The following is a 21,381-nucleotide window of genomic DNA, read 5'->3' as shown; positions in this document are numbered from 1 at the left end:
TTCTACAGTCGAACAGCTGTTGCTATCAGAAAGTTCTTCCTGATGTTCAGTAGTAATCTCCTTTCTTGTAACTTGAACCTATTGCACCTCCTGCCATCCTGCCCAAGATGGATTCCAGTCTTCCTCCTTCCCAGAACACCCTGCTAAAAACTCTCTTTTCCTGTGTCCTCACACCTGTTACCCTGGCAATCTTCCAAATCCTTTTCTCTGGTGGGAAGGTTTCTTGTCTTGTCAATGGCTCTCAATGGCCCTGAATTGTTTCTTAATGGACCTAGCTTGGCATAGGCTAGCTCAGGAATTCCTCTGCAGCTTGTATTTCTCAACATACCAAATAATCAAAATCCTACCATTCATTAATTTCTAGGGTTTAGGCCCTTCCCCACAAAAATCTATAACATAGTAATTACCAGCAGTAGTAACAAGAAGCAGGTACAGCAACTGAAGCAGTATATTTGATGGATATTCCTGGTAATTCTCTGCTCTGTTTTTTATGCTCTGCACCACAGCGTATAGGTAAGGACAGCAGAAGCCCTGGCTTGCCAAAAGGTTACAGAAGTTCCTGTTCTTCTCTCCATGAAGTACAATGCATGAAAATATTTTAATTAGAATCGTTCTTTCTGCTGTGAATGTGACTGCTGCTTGCTTCTGTTTGTTTCTACGATAAAGTGTATTTGTTCTCTTAAAATTAGTTTAAAGTATGTGTTTGGGTGGAAGGCAGGGAGATCAACAACTGGGGGAGTCACTGGTGTAGCATGGGAGGCAGAAGGGCGGGGGCCCAGGTGCAAAATTCTGAGGGGGTGCAACCAGGTGCCCTCATGACAGGCCATGTGGCTGAGCTCCTGCTGCCTTCCAGAGCTGCAGGGAGGCAACCCCCTCCCGCCGGGGCTTCGGGGCTGGGGCAGCCCATGCGTGGGAGGGAAGAAGGGAGGGTGCCAGAAGCCACTGCCACCTCGCCCGGTCGCTGACTCAGCAGCCACCTGCCCACGTTCCAAGCCAGATGCTCTCCTCTCTTCCCCAGGGTATGCCCTGCTGCCATGCGATGGCCATGCTCCATGCTCCACAGCAACAGTGGTGGTGGGCCATGGCTAGTGGGCAATGTCAGGGTGTGCAAGAGCAGCCCTGAGCTCTCCCAGCACAGGTGCCTGCCAGCTTGCCCCCCCCCACCCCATGTTTTTCTACCTCCACCTACACTCTGCCTGTCCCGGCCGAGATAGAGGGAGTTGGGGCAGTGCTGCTGCTGCCCACTGAGGAGGGAGTGTGTCATGTGTGGAGAGTCCACCTCCCCCTTCAGTACTTCACAGATAAGAATTAACGAGCAATTTATATTTTATAGTCCTTTTTATTCAGGCATCAGGTTGCAAGCAAAAAGCCACCTCCCTCCACCAGGAGGGATTGTAGAGTTGTCTACTCTAATTCTTCCCCTTTCCATCTTCCGCAACATCCTAGGTTCCAACAGGAAGTCCCTCCTCCTCTCTGCATCCTTTGTGCTCTAATACATCAGATCTCCTAGTTTGTGGGGAGGGAGGGTCCCCCACACTCCCTAATGATGTCTCTCCTATCTATCCCCTCCCTTCTGTTTCTCTTGTCTAATCTCCTGCCTAATCTGCTTTGTGTATGTGTCTCTTTCTGCTTCTGAGCCACTAGAAATGGGGGGGGGGATCTTCCCCCTCCAGCTCCTTTTCTAAGAGAAGCTGCTCTGCCTCAGAATGCATTTTCCAATCCTCTGCTTCAGACCATTCCCTGACAGATGAAGACGAAGGAGCCACCGCTCTCAAGGCCCCACGCTCTCCGCTGCCGCTGCCACATGTGGTGACGCCAATAGTCCTCTCCAGCCTCCACAGTGGCCAAAGCTGTCCAACCGAGGCAGTGAGAGGACAGGAGGCAGCACCAGACTGAGAAGAAGTGCAGGCACCGCCACCACCACCAGCAGTGCTGACAGCCATGTGCTTCCTGGGCTCCCTCCACCTTCCACACGGGCTCCTCACGCACCCTCAGCCCAGCTCCTCAGTCCACCAGATGGGCGGAAAACCTGCACCACCCTTGGGCACTGGCAATGCATGCTATGCCACTGGGCGGAGCCAGAGGCAATGGCAAGCAGAACCATCCTCTGACTAGCTACAAGTGAAAAGGCAGGCAACTACTGGACGAAGCCAGGCCGAGGTTGGTGGGGCAGTTCCCTATTCACCCTTACAGACCAGCCTCCACTCTGGTTGCATGGAGTGAGGGTGGTTGGGCTCAGCTTAGGGGGAAAAGGATACATTTTCTGGGAGCGACTGGTCCTGGTCTTTGATCAGCCTGAGAACGGTGCTTTTTCTGGTAGATGGTAGAGATGGGCCAGAAAGTTTTATAAGACCAGGGGAGTGGTGGTTATTACTAGGAGGACTGCTGGTCTCTGCAGCAGCACCTTCTTTCCAAGGCCATGCATGGGCAGAGTGAGATGGGAGCAGTGCATGGACTCAGTGGTGCACTGAATGAGGGCCAGTAAATTGACTTTGAATCCTAGCAAGATTGAGGTGCTGTGACTGAGTCACAAACTCTGGATAATGGGTGATTTTTTTGCTTTGGATGGGGTTACACACTCCCTGAAAGTGCAGGTTCGTAGTCTGGGGCTGCTCCTGGCTCCATCTTCGTTACTTCGTTACAGATGACCTCAGTGCCCAAGAGTGCCTTTTACCAGCTTCAGCTGGTGAAGTAGCTACAGCTGTTTCTGGACTGAGATAGCCTGCCCTAGAAGTTGCAGGTGGCGCAAATTTTCACTCACTGGGGCAGGATTTCACCAACACATTACTCTGCTGTTGAAAAAATTGCACTGGCTGACAAGTAGCTACAGGGCTAAGTTCAAGATGATGGTTTTGGTGTATAAAGCCCTATATAACTTGTCTGACCCCTTATATTCGCAACCACTTGCTGTGCTCGACAGATGATGGCCTGCAGATTCCATCTTATCAAGAGGTTCATTCTACATGGTGTAGCAATTGCACCTTTAATGTTGACACACCTACTTTTTGGAATACCCTCTCACGGAATATTAGGTGCCATCTCTTCCAACAAGTCTTTTTACTGCAATATTTTTCCCAGTTTGCATCTATACTGGAATAGTTTTAAATACTATTTTTGAATGTTTTATTGCTTTATGACTTGTTTGCTGCCCTGGGCTCTTAAAAAAAAATTAAGTACAAGCATCCATAATTGAATTGTACAATAAAAACAAACCCGTTGAACAACACAGTAATTAAAGCAGGAGGCTCTGGCCAAGAGATCAAGGGAATATGCAGATGCATCTACAAAAGACAATGAAATGCCCATACAGAGGGGGCTTCTCACATTACAGCCTTCTGGAATACTGGTGCCACGGGGGGGGGGGGGATGGGGGGGACGGACACTTCCATATAACCAGAAGCCAATAATCATTAGGCCATGGCAAGACCAACCCAGTTCTACTTGTTGATCTTACTACCCTTACCAGGCCAGTCTTTCAGGTGATCTGTTCTAGAATTCTTGAAAGCTTTGTATGTAAGTAACAAGACATCAAAAATTGCTCAATGGCTAAGAGGCAGTCAGTGCAGATCCATTAGCATGGGTGTGAAAAGTGCCCCGTAAGCAGCACCACTAACCAGCTGGCCCACAGCATTCTGCACCATCAGCAGGCTTTTGGATCAGCTGCAAGGGAGAGCATAGAGCACATTGCAGTAGTCTAAACATGAAGTTGCCTCGATACAAGCACCAGCAACTGAGGCTAGTATCAATTGAAAGATCTTCATGCAATTTATTTTTTAAAAAACCACCCTAGCCAGTAAGCTACATCCCATCTTATTACAGTGGGTGCCTAAGCTAATTGTTGGTATTCTAAGTTTTGAACTGGATACCAGTCCATACAGTAGATGCTAAGAAGCTGCATTACTCCGTGCCATTTTCCTTACCAACCAAACTAACTTCCCTGTATGGTGATCCTATAACAGGCCACTGGTGGCCAGCCCCCCCCCCCCCCCGTATCTAGATCTACTTATCAGCAACCTTCAATGTTGTTTACTAAGCTTTACTGACCATTGGTCACTGAGGGTGCTCCACCCAGTCCAAAGGTTTGATACCTAGAGTCACAAAGGAAAGGTTTTGCCTGCACAGCACATACCGATTTGAATCCGTAGCCGATTTGAATCTAGCACCCAGTGCGGCAAAGGCCCTTCATTTCCAGATCAAGTTCCTGACTCTGGCTGAACACTGTTAATGATGGAGGTGAACACTGAGCGCACGAAAGAGCAGCTGCCATTCATTTTGAGGAGATTCCATATTTCTGAAGATTATGGCTTCCTCCTTCCAAATCCACTGGTAGGAACATGGTGGCTGCATGAGATGCTTGGAGCAGGAGGGGGTTGCGGTGTGTGTGTAGCAGGTAGGGAGAGATCAGAGACCTACAGGGGATTGACATGCATTTTACCAAATTCAATCACTAATGTTTCATCACAGGATTGTGAGAAAAGGCAGGCTGGGAGGTTGGCTGGAGTAAATGACCAAGGCTTTTAAGGGAGAAAGCAATACTTCAGGAGGAGCCTAAGCATGCTGACATTCTCAGTTGGGTTAACAGTGGAAACAAAATGCAGCAGAGAATGTAAATGTGTGGTTACCCTGTTCCCCTAACCCCAGATTTTATTTTTCATTTATTTATAAAAAATATGGATTTATATGGATAATAATAATAATAATAATAATAATAATAATAATAATAATAATTTATTTATTTATACCCCGCCCATCTGGCTGAGTTTCCCCAGCCACTCTGGGCGGCTCCCAATCAGTGTTAAAAACAGTACAGCGTTACATATTAAAAACATCCCTGAACAGGGCTGCCTTAAGATGCCTTCTGAATGTCAGGTAATTATTTATCTTTTTGACATCTGATGGGAGGGCGTTCCACAGGGTGGGCGCCACTACCGAGAAGGCCCTCTGTCTGGTTCCCTGTAGCCTCACTTCTTGCAATGAGGGAACCGCCAGAAGGCCCTCGGCGCTGGATCTCAATGTCCGGGCTGAACGATGGGGGTGGAGATGCTCCTTCAGGTATACAGGACCGAGGCCGTTTAGGGCTTTAAAGGTCAGCACCAAGACTTTGAATCATGCTCGGAAACATACTGGGAGCCAATGCAGATCTCTCAGAACCGGTGTTATGTGGTCCCGGCGGCCACTCCCAGTCACCAGTCTAGCTGCCGCATTCTGGATTAATTGCAATTTCTGGGTCACCTTCAAAGGTAGCCCCACGTAGAGCGCGTTGCAGTAGTCCAAGCGTGAGATAACCAGAGCATGCACCACTCTGGCGACACAGTTCGCGGGCAGGTAGGGTCTTAGCCTGCGTACCAGGTGGAGCTGGTAGACAGCTGCCCTGGACACAGAGTTAACCTGCGCCTCCATGGACAGCTGTGAGTCCAAAATGACTCCCAGGCTGCGCACCTGGTCCTTCAGGGGCACAGTTACCCCATTCAAGACCAGGGAATCCCCCACACCAACCCACTCCCTGTCCCCCAAAAACAGTACTTCTGTCTTGTCAGGATTCAACCTTAATCTGTTAGCTGCCATCCATCCTCCAGCCGCCTCCAGGCACTCACACAGGACCTTCACCCCCTTCACTGGTTCTGATTTAAAGGAGAGGTAGAGCTGGGTGTCATCTGCATACTGATGAACACCCAGTCCAAACCCCCTGATGATCTCTCCCAGCAGCTTCATTAAAAAGCATGGGGGAGAGGACAGAACCCTGAGGCACCCCACAAGTGAGAGCCCAGGGGTCTGAACACTCATCCCCCCCTACCACTTTCTGAACACGGCCCAGGAGGAAGGAGCGGAACCACTGTATAACAGTGCCCCCAGCTCCCAGCCCCTCAAGACGGCCCAGAAGGGTGTTATGGTCGATGGTGTCAAAGGCCGCTGAGAGATCCAGCAGAACTAGGAAACAGCTCTCACCTTTGTCCCGCCGGAGTTCATCAACCAGTGCGACCAAGGCAGTTTCAGTCCCATGGTGAGGCCTGAATCCCGATTGGAAGGGATCGAAATGGTCCGTTTCCTCCAGGCGTGCTTGGAGTTGTTCAGCAACCACCCGCTCAATCACCTTGCCCAAGAATGGCAGATTTGAGACTGGGCGATAGTTGGCCAAATTGGCCAGGCCTAAATCTGAATCTGAGCGATTTTATCTGCAAAAAACTTTGCAAAAGCATTGCAGGAGATCTTGGGGTCCCTACCAGGCCCCAGTGGTACAGGTGGTTCCGATAGATTGCGAACCACCTGAAAAAGTCTCCTGCTGCTGTTTTCTGCAGATGCAATGGAGGCGGCGAAGAAGGCCCTCTTCGCCGTCGCCATTGCCACTTGGTAGGCTCGACGTTGAGCTCTAGCCTGTGTCCGGTCAGATTCAGAATGAGTTTTCCGCCACCGGCGCTCTAGCCGTCTCAACGATTGTTTCATCACCCTCAGCTCCGGGGGAAACCACGGGGCTGTCTCCAGGCTCCATGCAATCTGAGAGGGTGCTTTGGAGCCAGACAGTCAATATCCCTGCTTAACTCCGCATTCCAGCGTGCCACCAGGGAATCAGCTGAAAGGCCATCAACTTGGGATAAAGCATCCCCTACCACTCTCTTGAAGCCAATTGGATCCATTAAGTGGCGGGGGCGGACCATCCGAATCGGTCCCACCTCCCTGCAGAGGGGCAGGGTTGCGGAGAAGTCCAGTTGCACCAGGAAGTGATCTGACCATGGCACTTCTTTTGTTTCGCTTTTAGTTAGTGTCATATCACCAACATCCATAGAGGTGAATCCATAAGGTGAACACCAAGTCTAAGGCATGTCCACGGCTATGAGTTGGGCCAAACTTATTCAGGGACAGCCCCATGGAGGCCATGCTTTCCACGAAGTCCCGAGCGGCCCCTTGTAAGGTCGTGTCGGCATGGATGTTAAAATCCCCCAGGACAACCAAGCTAGGTGTCTCCGGGAGCATATCTGCCACGACCTGAAGCAGCTCGGGCAGGGAATCCTTGGTGCAGCGGGGAGGTCGGTACACCAAAAGGAATCCTGTACTGCCCCTATTGCCCAACTTCCAGAACATGCACTCAGAAAACTGGGTCTTCCCAATAGAACGCCTGGTGCAGACTAATGACTTCCTAAAAATCACTGCAACCCCCCTGCCCATATGACCTGGGTTGCTGTGCGTAAGAGAAACCTGGTGGACAAGCAGCAGCTAGGACAGGACCATCTGCTTCATCCAACCAAGTCTCTGTTACACATGCCCGGTCAAATCCTCCATCCACAATCAGGTCGTGGATGGCAGTGGTTTTATTCATCATTGACCTGGCATTGCACAGCAACACTTTCAGGTCATGTGGGTTTCCCTTGCTGATTACTGTATCCTTCTGGTCAGGACCAGACCTAGAGGCAGGGATAGTCCTCAAACAACGACTAAACCTGCCTCCCTCGGTAATGACATGGTCTGGTCTTAGCATAACTCCTCCTCCTGCCCGTGATCACTGAGATCAGGTGTCCCAATACATCCCCCCCTGTGGAACCTGCCCCACCCAATCTATTGGCTGAGGCCCACTCCCAGGCAGCCATGACCCTTCCCCTTAAAAAGCAAAATACAAACTATATAATAATTTAACAGAATAATAATAATAAAACAAAACAGAACAAAACAAACCAAACCAAACCAAGAAACAATAGTGCTGAATAAATGCTTATCCCACCCCAAGCAAAAATAAAATAATGAAATAATATAATATTATAAAAAACAACAACCACCATTTAAGGTGCTGCAAATTAAAAGCAATTAAAACATTTAAAACCATTTATATAGTTGGTAGACTATTTATATTACTATTTATAGTACTTTATTACTAACTATTTATATAATATGGATTTTATATAGTTGGTAATGAAACTCTTAATCTCAGGGTCGTGGGTTCAAGACCCACATTAGGCAAATGATTCCAGCACTGCCGGGGTTTGGCCAACTCAATTATACATAAAACCAATACAATAAAAACCATATAAAAAGTTAAGAGCAGAAACCAAAGTACTATTGCTGAAATATATATTCTTCACAAGTGAGGTGGAATAGAAAATTTTTCAGCAGGCATTATTATTATTTTATTTATTTATATCACAGGACTGTTTACAGTATAAAACATAGAAATACCTAACATAGGGCTTATCACACTTACCTTTCCTCCCCTCCTTTCAGGCACTTGTCCATACAGTACTTAAAAAGCTCTGTTTGTGAGCATGGGTTTGTTTTTTCCTCCCTGAAGCTTTCCGCATCTATAGTGTTCAGCTGGAGCAAACAGAAATTAAAGTGTGCCATTTGCTCTGATTGAGCTTTAAAGAGTGAGTTTTTGTGGGAAAAGCTCTGGAGCAAAAAAGGAGGATGCTTGGAGTGTGGACTGTGCCTGAAAAGAGGGGAGGAAAGCTCAGTGTTAGGGGATTTAAAAACAAACAAAAAGACTCCTCAGACACATAAAAATGAAAGGAAAGAAAGTGAAACTTTACATAAGAGAATCTGTTGTCTCAGACCAATAGTCCCAACACACACACACACACACACACACACACACACACTACAATCCATCAAACTTAATGAAACCTTGAAAGAGCTAGAAGGAGATGTTTGTTGTATTCTTTCCACATTTGTTTAACAATCAATTCTTCGTGGAGAATTGTAGCTTTGGTAAGGGAAAAGGGGCTCCAAACTGTTCTCAGCACCCTTAACAAACTACAACTCTCAAAATTCTTTGGGGGACCCACACCTGTTTAAAGTGGTGTTAGAATGATTTAAATGTATGGTGTGAATGTGCCCAAAGTCCTCAATGGAGTGCTTGCATATGTCTGGTGGCTGGTGGTCTTTGCCTTAGAGGGTTAAAAAGCAGGTGTGCTGAGTAGTGTGGGCTGAGGGGTCTTCAGCTCCCCCCAAAAATTCAAGGAAGCCCAAATCCTGTGGCCCCGCTCCTCCTCCTCTCCACCTGATGTTGCACAGGCTGAAGGAGGCTGAGTGCAGAGCACAGCTCCTTGCTGATCAGGGAGAAGGAGCCCAACTCTGCTCTCCCCCTTCCCTACAAGTGCTGGCAATTGTGGCAGCAGGAGTCGGACGCCAGCCCAGCTCAGCGTGCCAGTGTTCACATGCTAGGCAGGGGCAGGACGCATCACGGAATGCACACACCCCCAATGTGGGGGGAAGTCGGCATCCTGTCACAAAGTATGCAGGTAGGGTAGGTATGTATTTTACTTCACAGTGAATGGTCCTCTGTTGGCTGGTCCCAGTCTGGTTTAAAGATTGAAAAGCCATAAGAAGGGAGTCAAAGGGCCTTGAAGTTGCCCATCAAGAGTGAGTACCTGGACAGCAGACTGAGCAGGTACACAAGTGACCTGGTCACTAGGGGGAGATGAACTGTATTTCTATTTCTATTTTAGCAGTTATTTCTAAATGTGCATCTACATACATAATTTAGCATATGCAAATTTTGTGTGAGTCTACCTCCTGTTTTTTTAGCAATGCATAAGTTCTTGGCCTATACACAGCTCTGTTTTCATCTTTCTGGCCTATATCAAAACCCACAATGAACTAGTATTCCTGATTAATGATAATTGCTTCTTCTTCTTATCAGAAAGATCTTCCTCCTTTCTATAGCCCTTGGATGGAGATCGCTCACAGCCTGCCTCACCTTATTGAGAACCATCAACTTCGCTCACAGGTGAACAAGGTATTGCATTCCCCATCCCATAGAGGGTGTGAGGATAAAATAGTGAGGAGGGGAACCACATGCCACCTTGAGTTCCTTGGTGGAAGTAGTAGGGATATAAATGAAATGCAAGAGGAACATGCCAGCTAATCAAACTCTGGTTAGCTTCACTCTTCCTTCTACATTTTAGGTCAAAGTGTCACTTTTCATTATTAGCCTCAAAGCAATGCATAGACATTTGTGTGCTAATCCTTGTTGTTGTTTTTTAAAAAAGAAGTATAGATGCAGGTGTGCTTCTTAGTCTGATGCAAATTAGAAGAACCAATTGCTTCCATATCTGCAATGCAGAGTGAATTCCTCTAGAGGTCACTAGTGCATTAGCAGAGAAACAACCTGCAGACCATGCTCTTAGGCAGGCTTCCTCAAACTCAGCCCTCCAGATGTTTTGAGACTACAACTCCCATCATCCTTGACCACTGGTCCTGCTAGCTAGGGATCATGGGAGTTGTATGCCAAAAACATCTGGAGGGCTGAGTTTGAGGAAGCCTGCTCTTACGAATGGGGTGTTAAAATATCATGATACAGGTATTTAAGGCATCCCAGGGGTATTGCGTGCACCCCAGGGGGTGCCACCGATCGGGGGTGGGCATTTTGGAATGGTACCCAGGGCAGCCCCCCCCCCGCCAGAACACCCCTGATTTCAGCAGGTCTAGCTGCTCTTGCACAAGCTGCACCTGCTGAAATGACCTTTTCTACACAATTATTAGGGATGCAGGACTTGCCTAGGACTTGCTGATCAGAAGGTCAGCAGTTCGAATCCCTGTGACGGGGTGAGCTCCCGTTGCTCGGTCCCTGCTCCTGCCAACCTAGCAGTTGAAAAGCATGTCAAAGTGAAAGTAGATAAATAGGTACTGCTCCGGCGGGAAGGTAATCGGTGTTTCCGTGCACTGCTCTGGTTCGCCAGAAGCGGCTTAGTCATGCTGGCCACATGACCCAGCTCCCTGTATGCTAGCTCCCTCGGCCAATAAAGCAAGATGAGTGCCGCAACCCTTTTTACACAATTATTAAAGGTGCAGGAATCTAGTCCTCTTTCCCCCACCAAGTCAATCTACTTTCAAGCAACCTTCTACATGGTTGATAGAATTTAATGTCTGGTTCTAATACAGTGGTGCCTCACAAGACGAAATTAATTCGTTCCGCGAGTTTTGTCGTCTTGCGATTTTTTTCATCTTGCGAAGCACGGTGTTGGAAAAGTTTTGGAAAAGCTTCAAAAATCACCAAAGTCTTCAAAAACCTCAAAAAAGGCTACCACACCGCGTGCTATGAGTTGCTCCTCAAAGTCAAGTCGCAACTGTATTAACGGTGTTAAGAAAAAGGAAACAAACTTGCAAGACGTTTCCGTCTTGCGAAGCAAGCCCATAGGGAAAATCGTCTTGCGAAGCAACTCAAAAAACAAAAACCCTTTCGTCTTGCGAGTTTTCCGTCTTGCGAGGTACCACTGTATTGCTTCATCTCTTTCAACTTTGTTATTCATTCTTAGATGAATGTGTGGTTTTACTCTATTGAAAATTGTGCAAGCGGAGTGATGAGCAGGTTCTGTCAGTAGTTGGGGACTAAGTTAGGACTACAGTAATTTACACATGCAAAACACCACTCAGTGTTGCAGACATCAAGTGATGAATGTGTGTACATGAATTCTGAGCTAGTGGCTTATGGCACTTATGATGGAAAGAAGCAGCAGTTTCACCAACTACATAACAATATGTTAAAAAAAAAAAGCTTTATGTAACCTGTAACTGTCTTAACAGATGCCTCTGCTAAGCAGCCAGTATCTCAAAGGACACAGAGAACTGTATCTAGCCCACTTGGTCCTTAGCTACATCACAATGGGCTACGTTTGGCAGGATGGTGAAAAAGGTACTGCAAAGGTACTGTCCATACCCATTTAGGGATGTTGAAGAATTTGATCTTCTATACATCCCAAACTCATCTGTGGATTGGAAGTTAGGACTAATTCACATCATGCATTTAAAAGGCTATTATGTCACTTTAAACAGTTATGGTTTTCGCCAAAGAATTATGGGAGCTGTAGTTTGTTAAGGGTGGAGAAAACTGTTCAGAGACCCCTGTTCCCTTTCCAGTTCCCAAGGTGGTTTAACAATGAATCCCTCTTCATAGTGAACTCTGTGACTCCGGGACCTGGGGAAGAGCTCAAAGGAGCATGGTGTCCTCACCAACACTCTCTTTTACCTGGAAGTGGTCAGGTGGGACATGCAAACTGGGAAAATTTGAGGCTGCACCTGATCTTCTCTGATATTTTGTACAAAGTGAAAAATAGGGTTGATGTTAGAGAGTTGGGTCTTGGAGTCCAGGCAAATGCCCAGGTTTGTCTCCACAAGGAGCTGGCACTGTCCTTTTCCCAGCTGTTCCTGGGTTCAAGGTTCTAGCTGCCCTGAAATATGACATCATTCATATATTAGAGTGGATTTGCGAAGAGCTTTTATTCTCCCACTTCTTCCAACAAGCCTTGATGGGGAGCAACTGTGTAGCTCAGTTTATAGAGTCCGAAAGATGCTACAGTACTGCATGGGTGAGCCTAAGCTGCACAAGCAGCCTAGTCACTTGGAGGCAGTAGTAATAATAATGAAACAATGAATAATTCAACGGCTGTGCCCCAGAGTCTGTTGCCACATCATTCTGTGATGAGGGTGCAACACTATGTCTGGCTGCATGTTGCAGGATTGCGCCAATAACATTGCAAAGGGAACATTTAGCCAGAAACACTGTGCAAAAGCCTTGAGGGGCAGCACAACAGTGCAGCATTCTCATGATAACAGGTTTAACTAAACAGCTACATCTTTGGGAGAGCATGAATTGGCTTGCTGCCATTTTGATTTCCAGGTCTTGCCACAAAACCTTGCCATCCCCTTCGTGGAGATTTCTCGGGTGTTAGGATTACCTCCAATCCTGGTTCATGCAGATTTTGTTTTAGTAAACTGGAAGAAAAGGAATCCTTGTGGGTAAGTATAAGAAGGAGGACACCTGGGCCTTAATGGATATAAAGTTGGTGCCATCAGCCTGAGCTACACTCCTTAGGTCAACTGACACACACAACTAATATGGCTTCATCAGATGAAGGGTGACCAGATGGACAGAGGACACAGGCTGGCTCCTGCACCTTCGATAGATGCATTGAAGGAATTTGTGCAGGTTTAGCATAAATACACTGTTGGATGTTCCATCTACTGCACAACTTTTTTAAAAAAACAGAAAAATAGTATGATTTTAATTTTTTTTCACATTGTCAAGTACACATTACAACATCACAGATTCCTATACGACTATATTGTTTTTGTCTTCAAGTTTGAAAAGTGTCCAGAATGGGACACAGAGTACAGAACAATATATTATGTTATTAAGTTATTGTATTTGTACCATTGTACCATTTAAAACATGGATCTGAGACATCTGTTTGATAGCATTTGTTAATCAAATAAAAATAGCCTGTAACAAATATCATCACATTAGCAGTCACATCACTACACTTCTAATTGCTTAAGTTTCAAAAATTTAGCTTCAAAATTTAGCTTCAAACACTTGTTTGATGATGATAGAGAAACAAGAAATTGGTCGTGTTTTTTGTATTCGTAGTGTGAGTGATTGTCCCCAATTTTTTTTTTTAATATGGGCAATACTTTCCAGAGCAGACCAGGGCCTATCCAAGGTGCAGGGGAATAGTGGGAGGGTTCTCTCTCTCCCGCTGATCACCCTAACCATGTGCAGCCAATAATGATTCAAATTTTGAGATGGCAAAGCTTTGATCAGTACCTTGGGAGGGATGGCAGTTTTAAAATTTTCAACTCCTATGCTGAGAAAGGTACTTTCAATTTTGATGAATTGTGCTTTTATATTTTGGGTTGGGTAGGGTTGTGTAAAAAATATTTTTTTCAGGCGTATTTACAGGGGTGTTTTTGGTAGACATTTTTCTTCTATTTTACATTTTTAAACTGTTGGTTTTAGATGTTCAGATGTTTGAATTGTTATCATGTTTGAAAGCACATCAAAGTGCAAGCAGATAAATAGGTACCCCTCTGGCGGGAAGGTAAACGGCGCAGCTCTGGTTTCACCAGACGTGGCGTAGTCATGCTGGCCACAAGACCCGGAAGCTGTGTGCGGACAAACGCCGGCTCCCTCGGCCACTAAAGCAAGATGAGCGCCACAATCCCAGAGTTGTCTGCGACTGGACCTAACAGTCAGGGGTCTCTTTACCTTTACCTAAGCCACCAAAGAGAGTTCAAATTCAGAAAGGTGGCCTATAAATGTTTTCAATAACAAATAATAAATAACCATTTGGATCTGCAATCCTATTGCTAGTTAACTGAGAGTTAGCCCATTCAACTCAATAGGCCTTATTTTTTAGTAGACCTGTATAAGATCGGCACTATGGTAACTTCAGTGGGTCTACTCTGAGTAGGGCTAGCATTGAATACACCTTGGGAAGTCTGTAATAAAAGAGGAAGTCTCTGCTTTGTTTTTGTGCCACTGCTGCAAGCAAGACAGGGCATTTGGGGAGATTTTGGTTTTCAGGAAAAAAAACCAGTGCTATTATTTGGACTGGACTTTGCTCAGCAACTGACTTGGATCTTTCTATTTCCTTTCCATGTGTGTTTGCTGTTGATAACCCAATCTGTCAAAAGGCCTCTAGAAATTGAGTAAGTATTCGGGAAATGATGCTTGCCTTTCTCGTTCAAAGTCTGCTGAGGTCACTCTTCAGACTGCTTGAAGTTAAACAGCTGCAACAGTAGTTTATATCTGAATGCTTCTGAGAAATATTCTTTCTGCATTTGTGTCTGTATAGATTTATTACATTTTGATCCTAAGGTGCTCAGGCTGAGTTCTTTTCCATTCATATCCCTAAAACAACCTTGTGAGTTTTGTGATCTGAATCCAGTTCTCTTTGGTTCCAACCCAATGTTTTTTAACATTACAGTACACTGGTAGAAAACAGTTTGTGTTTAGCTGTTTTATGGGCACTATGCTCTGCTTAATTTAGTAAGCCAAATTTAATTTTCTAGGTATTTTTCGCCCCATAGGGCGCACCGACCCATAGGGCACACCTAGTTTGGGGGGGGATAAAGGGGGGGAATTATTCCCCCCCAGCCCGAGCTTCCCCTGACCCCAGCCCCCAGAACAGGCTGCTATCTGCAAGCCTAGGGAGCCCGGCGGGAAGTCGTGCCAGTCTCCCCAGGCTTGTGGATATCTGCCCGAAGCCCGGGGCGTGCTGCTTCAGCGTGCCTCGGGCTTCGGGGTGCAGGCTGCCCACGGGCTCCTCAGGCTTGCGGATATCTGCCCGAAGCCCGGGGCGCGCTGCTTCAGCGTGCCTCGGGCTTCAGGATGCAGGCTGCTATCCGCAAGCCTAGGGAGCCCTGCAGGAACTCCCGCGGGCTCTCTAGGCTTGCGGATAGCTTCCTGAAGCCTGGAGAGCAAGAGGGGTCGGTGCGCACCAACCCCTCTCGCTCTCCAGCTTTCAGCGAAAGCCTGTATTCGCCCCATAGGACGCACACACATTTCCGCTTCATTTTTTGGAGGGGGAAAAGTGCGTCCTATAGAGCGAAAAATACGGTAAGTAAAACCTGTCACCAGACTACAGCTCAGATATAATTTTGTGGTGCAGTATTGTTTCTCCACCAGCATTCTGGTGTTAGCCTTGGGTGGAGGGTTTATAGAAATCTACAACATTAGGTAGCTGCAATGTTCCCTTTTGCCACCTCATCCTCTCATTGCTTACACTGACCTCTGCAGTAAAAAAAACTAGTCCCAGGGTGGGGAACTCACAACCCACAGGCCAAACTTGGTCCAACAGGCCCCCTTTTTGGCCCATGGGGCTGTTCCCCCAAAACCGTGCCCCCTGCCCCTCAGCTGACATCATATATCATGGATAGGCAAACTAAGGCCCGGGGGCTGGATCTGGTCCAGTTGCCTTCTGGATCTGGCCCGTGGACGGTCACCGTGTGGATCGGCATGGATCTGATCATTCAGGCTGCCCCAGCGCATGTATTCAGTGGCGGCTCCTCCCACCCTCCTCCTGGCTTCTCCCTGCCCTGCCTAGAGCTGAGAGGAAGGGGGCTGGGCTTTGTTGGTGCCAGCAGCAGCAGTGTTAGCGCTTGAGCGGCCGCCATTGTAAGCAGGCTCAATTCGGGCTTTGTTGCTGCCGGCTCCTCTCCGGAGCCCTTTCGCGCGCCTCTCCGGAGCCCTCCACCCAAGGCGCCACTCATCGTTCTACCACTGCCAGCCCCTGCCACTCGCAAAACACAGGTAAGCAGCCACGAGGGCTCGTCTGGTGCTGTGGAGAAGGGAGGGGAGAGTCAGTGGGGGGGGGGTTGCTTACCTCAGTAGAACGTGTCCTTTAGCTCTTGCATAGAATGCTGTGTCTTTTTATTTAAAATTCATCTCTGGGTTATTTGTGGGAATTTGTTCTTTTTTCTTTTTTTTTTCCAAAATATAGTTCAGTCTTGCTCCGAGGGATGACCCACCAGTCAATCAACTGATGTGAGGTGGGGTGTCTTGGACAGACATTTCTCTCTACCTTTGACTTTCATAAGAGTCTCCCATGCCCTAGCACTTAATATCTTAAATTGTACTGTATTTTCTAGGCTTTCAATTCTGCCTTCCCCACAGGAATCTGGAACCCATCATTTGCTTGCCTGGTGGAGCAAGCCTCAGGGGCTTCATTCTCGTCACTTTTCTAGTTGAGAAAGCTGCCGCACCTGGGATCAAGGTAATGTCTGTCCCAAATTATTTGGCATCTTTTTCTTGGGGTGCCTTATGAGCAGAGATGAAAAAGAAATCTGATTAAGTTAGCATTTGAAGACAAATCTACCAAATACACGCTTTTTGAAATAATATGCAAACCAAAACATAGGTGTTCTTTGTGCACACTTCTTTGAATTTTGTAATGCACTTCTCCAGTCAAACAATGTTTATAAAAATGCATTATATTATTGCTTGCAAAAAAGTGTACATTAGTAAAAATTACAAGCCAACATATGTTTCTTAGGAGATATTAGCACCAGAATGCTGAAGAATTCTCATGAGCTTTTTTTTAAAAAACCAAGAAATCTTCATTGCGATACAAAGACAAAACTGTTGCAAAAACTTTCCTGGGGCTTTTATGGTATCCCATGCAGCAATATTCTATGTATCCCATGCAGCAATATGATTCTATGATTCTATGATTCTAATATTCCTTCTTAATTGCAAAAGTCTTGGGAGTGTCAGTCACCTGCCTGTCCTCAAACTTGCCTCTTTTTAAAAAATACAGTGGTACCTCAGGTTAAGAACTTAATTCATTCCAGAGATCCGTTCTTAACCTGAAAATGTTCTTAACCTGAGGTACCACTTAAGCTAATGGGGCCTCCCGCTGCCACTACACCGCCACGTGATTTCATCCTGAAGCAATATTCTTAACCCGAGGTACTATTTCTGCGTTAGTGGAGGCTGTAACCTGAGGTGTATGTAATCTGAAGCATCTGTAACCTGAGGTACCACTGTATATTTTTATTTAAAATTTCTTGGTTTACACATGTGCAATGTCTGTTTTTTTTCAAGTTACGTTTTCTACAGATCAGTTTCATTTGTTGAAACATTAGTGTTAGGAAGAAAAGGGGGAGGGGGAATGGTGAGTGGGGTGGGGTGGGGTGGGGTGGGGTGGCAATGCTTCTGTTCTACTTAGTGTATGTGTGGGGTTTTGTGTCAGCGTCACTTGTGTGGGTTCTCTTTACTATTTGCTTGTATTCCTTTGGTGGTGAGAGAGTTGGCCTACAGTGTGGTTGGTTGTAGTGGAATTTGTTTTTGTGTGTGAGGTGTGTGTGTGTTTTTGGATCAGGTTAGCCAGATTGATTTGAATGCTGTTGGCGGATTCTTGTTCTTCTCTTGTTGGGCTGTGTATGTGATAAAGGGGAACCAAACCAGGGTGAAGGTGTCTTCTTCTATTTGTCCCCATGTCAGTTTCAGTTTGTTGGTTAGTTTTTCTAGTAAGGCTGTTTCCCATACTATTTGATACCATTGGTCTATGCAGTGTCTGGCTATGATACTTCTGGCTGCTGAGAATAGGTGTGTTATAAGCTCTATATAATGCGAGTGGTCATTATGATCTTGTAGGGCCAGTTCAGGGATGAGTTCTAATACCTGTTTAGCTATTTTGCATATCTCTTGCAGGACTGATCTCCAGAAAGGTTGGATTTTAGGGCATTCCCACCACATGTGGAGGTATGTGCCTGTGGAGGTGCATCCTCTCCAGCATTTTGGTGAGGTTCCCGGGCTTATTAGCGTTACTTTACATGGTGCTAGGTACCACCTATAAGTAAGATTCAGAATGAGTTCTTTTCTTTTCACTGATATGGATTTAAAGGGAGGTTTAGACCACATTCTGGTCCATTAGGTGAGGTTAATCTCATAGTCTATGTTGTTAGTGTTGTTTTTTGTAAATAATTTTTATTCATTTTCCAATAAAGAGGGAAAAATTCTTATTAATAACAAATCAGGCCAAATATTACCACATTCAAAAACAATAACCAATACAGTCAATTATAGAGTCCAAATTAATTAATTCAATCGGACTTCCCATGTTCATCCTTTATCTTTCCACTATCTTCTTTGTTACTTCACAATTTTCCAATCCTGATGTTGACAATCTCCACTCTCAATCAGTCGGTCACTGGTATAACTCATTATCTTGTTTTATTTAACCATTCCCTATTTCTATAATCACGCAGGGGGCTTTTCCCACATTGTTCTCGGTCTTAATATTTCGAAGCACAGTCCTCCTTCGATTACACCTCCTTTTTCTGCTTAGTTTTAATAGGCTCTGGGCTTCTATCCGAGGTTGAAGTTAATTTGGAACTTTGCACTGTCTTTGATCTTTCCAAACCAGCCAATATTTCAAATGTACTGTAGGACTGACTTTGCAATCCGTAAGTTACACAAAGATTGTTTCGGTTTCCCCATAAAAACCCAGCGTTCCAGGGCCCTCAGACAGCTGGCAGGCATCCAGAGTTTTCCATCACTCTCTTTTCAAACTGTATGATAATATTCCATGCAAGCAAATGCATCCTCTGTAAAGTACACTCCTTTTGTAATTCCAATTAAAAAAAATCTCCAATCACCTCCCCTTAAAGGAGACTTTTTCTGATCATGTCCTTTTTCTTTCTACATCAGAGTTTCCCGTCACCATCTTCCCTTCTCAGCCTGAGCTAATCTGATCATATCTGATCTTACTCTGCCAATTTTGATCAGGGCTCTCCGCCGAAGACTGTGATGATGCCAATACGTCCAATTATTTTATGGCTCCTGTGTTTGCTTTGGATAATTAATACTTTCTTGGTGAGGTTCGCCAAATCATGAAATAGCAGATATAACGAATACAAAAACACGACAGCCTCTCACCTCATTCACCAAGATGACAAGATAGGAGTCTTTTTGAAGTCCGAAACTTGGCCTCCAGCGACTGTGTAGTTTAGCAGATTTTTCTTTTAACTCTTTCCTTTTAGAACACACCTGTTTTTTTGCCAAATCTTTTTAATTTTTAGGAAACAGAGACTCCTGGCTGATGAGACTGACTTTGGACATCACCCAGTGTCCCTGCCTCCGCTCCCCCCGCCCTCATTTAACCCTGAATTACTGGCACAACTGGCTGTCCGATCTCTTGGGAGGCCGCTATATCTCATCGCCAGAAGCCAGAGTCCTCCCATTGTTATTTGATTACTTTTTAAAAAATATATATATATTATTAGTTGAATATAAGAACAACATACAAGCAATCAAATACAAGCAATCAAATACAGTTTTTCCCCAACCTCCCCCCAAAACAGCACCAATTACTTCCAGATAATTACATTAGTAATACAGTCAAATAAAAAAATTATTTCTCCAGTTGCTGGTTTAAAAAATATCATTCCACATGATAACAAGCAGTGTGTTAAAACGGCTGTGAAGGTGGATGAAGGCTGCAGCAGATAGGATCCACCAGTTCGTCGTGACTACTCATGCCATCAGAACAGAGCCCTACTGCGAAGACTGTGCGTTGGTCAGCGTGCACTGATCTACACACATAAAACAAATTCACGCACAGGACTCTTCCAAAAACCCAACCCAACCCCCCCCCAAACCCAACCCCCCATGGCGATCAGCAAATGTCTACGGGGGGCAGGGATGTGAAATCTGGAAGCCCCTAGTCATGAACCGACACATGGGCAGTGGATACAGATTCAGTTGTTCTGACTCATGGAACGAGGCAGTTGAGCAGCTCAACAGCTGTATCCATGACTGAGCAGCCCTTTTTAGGATCCACTCTGCTCACCCCGAAAAGGGGAAGGGGCTGGAAACGGTGCCCTAAACATAGTCTGCCTCCCTTTTTCCCTGACTGGATTACCGCGCCCAGTGGGGTCACCACCCAGGGGTCGTAAAAGACAATTGAACTTTGGAACATGGAATATATGGACTTTGTCAGATAACACAGACAGCGAACGTCCTAAACGCAGAACTGCCATCATTGCAAGAGAGCTGCAACGTTTTAACATCGATATTGCAGTGCTTCAAGACTCTCAAAGAGCAGGCGAGGGACAACTGAAGGAAGAAAAAGGAGGCTACACATTCTTCTGGAAAGGTCTATCTGAACAAGAACATTGAATACATGGGTAGGCTTCGCTATGAAAAACAACCTTGTGAAGCTCCTGTCAGAAGTCCCTACTGGCATTAATGAGCGACTCTCAACCCTTCGAATAAAGTTCACAAAAAACCAATAAACTACTATTATAAGCACTTATGCACCAACACTGGATGCCAGTGAAGACATTAAAGAAAATGTTTACTCTCAGCTGGATACAATCCTATCAGAGACACCTAAGGAAGATAAAATTATCCTCCTGGGTGATTTTAATGCAAGAGTTGGGTGAGATTTCGATCTGTGGCCTGGGACTATTGGGAAAGAAGGAGTTGGCAACAGCAACCAGAATGGAATCTTACTTTTGTCGATATGTGCAACGCACAGCCTTGTTATTACCAAAACACTCTTTTGACAGAAAAATGAATTTAAAACTTCATGGAGGCATCCTCGGTCAAACCACCGGCACCTCTTAGACTATGTTATTGTCCATGCTAAAGATCAACGTGATGTGCTCCTTACCAGAGTTATGACGAGCGCCGACGACTGCTGGACAGATCACCAACAAATACACACCACGATGGCTATCAAGATCATACCTCAACGCAGGCTTCAGGGAAGAAAACCAAGGCGCAAAATGAACACTCAAGCCCTTCATGTTCCCATTAAGCGAGATTGCTTCCAAACGACTCTTAAGGACCATCTGCTTTCAGAATTCCCTGATAACATTAAGGAACACTGGGCCAAGCTAAAAACATCCATTATTGCAGTCTGTGAACAAACTATTGGATACCAAACCAAGAAACACCACGACTGGTTTGATGAGAATGACAGTGAGATTAAATGCATGATTGACAAGAAAAGGAAGGCATTTCAGATCTGGCAAAGAGAAAGAAACTGTGCCACTAAGAAAAAAAAACCTATGCCAATGCTAAGAACCAGAGAACTAAAAAACACCTGGTGGATAAAAAAAAGCTCAAGAGATCCAGCACTTAGCCGACACTCATGATGCACAGAGTTT

The 21,381-nt window shown here is 45.7% G+C and overlaps 2 protein-coding genes across 8 annotated transcripts in view; both read left to right on the top strand.

Annotated features, from left to right (window-relative positions):
• The window catches only part of LOC308573981 (disintegrin and metalloproteinase domain-containing protein 2-like), a 55,453-nt gene extending 54,768 nt beyond the window's left edge, over positions 1 to 685 (top strand). For all 3 annotated transcript variants that reach the window (XM_081171420.1, XM_081171419.1, XM_081171418.1), the window contains one exon: positions 507 to 685. In XM_081171420.1, the coding sequence (XP_081027546.1) occupies positions 507 to 513 (7 nt within the window). In that variant the 3' untranslated portion in view covers positions 514 to 685. The remainder of the gene's footprint in view (positions 1 to 506) is intronic.
• Positions 686 to 1,370: 685 nt separating this feature from the next.
• Positions 1,371 to 21,381, top strand: part of LOC308573991 (indoleamine 2,3-dioxygenase 2-like) — a 68,740-nt gene continuing 48,729 nt past the window's right edge. The window contains exons 1-6 of one of the 5 annotated variants that reach the window (XM_081171457.1): positions 1,371 to 2,160; positions 9,626 to 9,721; positions 11,509 to 11,628; positions 12,602 to 12,720; positions 14,398 to 14,412; positions 16,379 to 16,478. In XM_081171457.1, the coding sequence (XP_081027583.1) occupies positions 9,656 to 9,721; positions 11,509 to 11,628; positions 12,602 to 12,720; positions 14,398 to 14,412; positions 16,379 to 16,478 (420 nt within the window). In that variant the 5' untranslated portion in view covers positions 1,371 to 2,160; positions 9,626 to 9,655. Of the gene's footprint in view, positions 2,161 to 3,739; positions 4,327 to 9,625; positions 9,722 to 11,508; positions 11,629 to 12,601; positions 12,721 to 14,397; positions 14,413 to 16,378; positions 16,479 to 21,381 lie in introns of those variants that run through there. The other 4 variants (XM_081171454.1, XM_081171455.1, XM_081171453.1 and 1 more) reach the window with 4 other exon arrangements.

This window comes from Podarcis bocagei (genome assembly GCF_964188305.1).
Source record: "Podarcis bocagei genome assembly, chromosome: 15".
Lineage (NCBI taxonomy): Eukaryota > Metazoa > Chordata > Lepidosauria > Squamata > Lacertidae > Podarcis > Podarcis bocagei.
The sequence above is the reverse complement of the archived record's forward strand: the minus strand, read 5'-3'. Positions and strand labels throughout refer to the sequence as shown.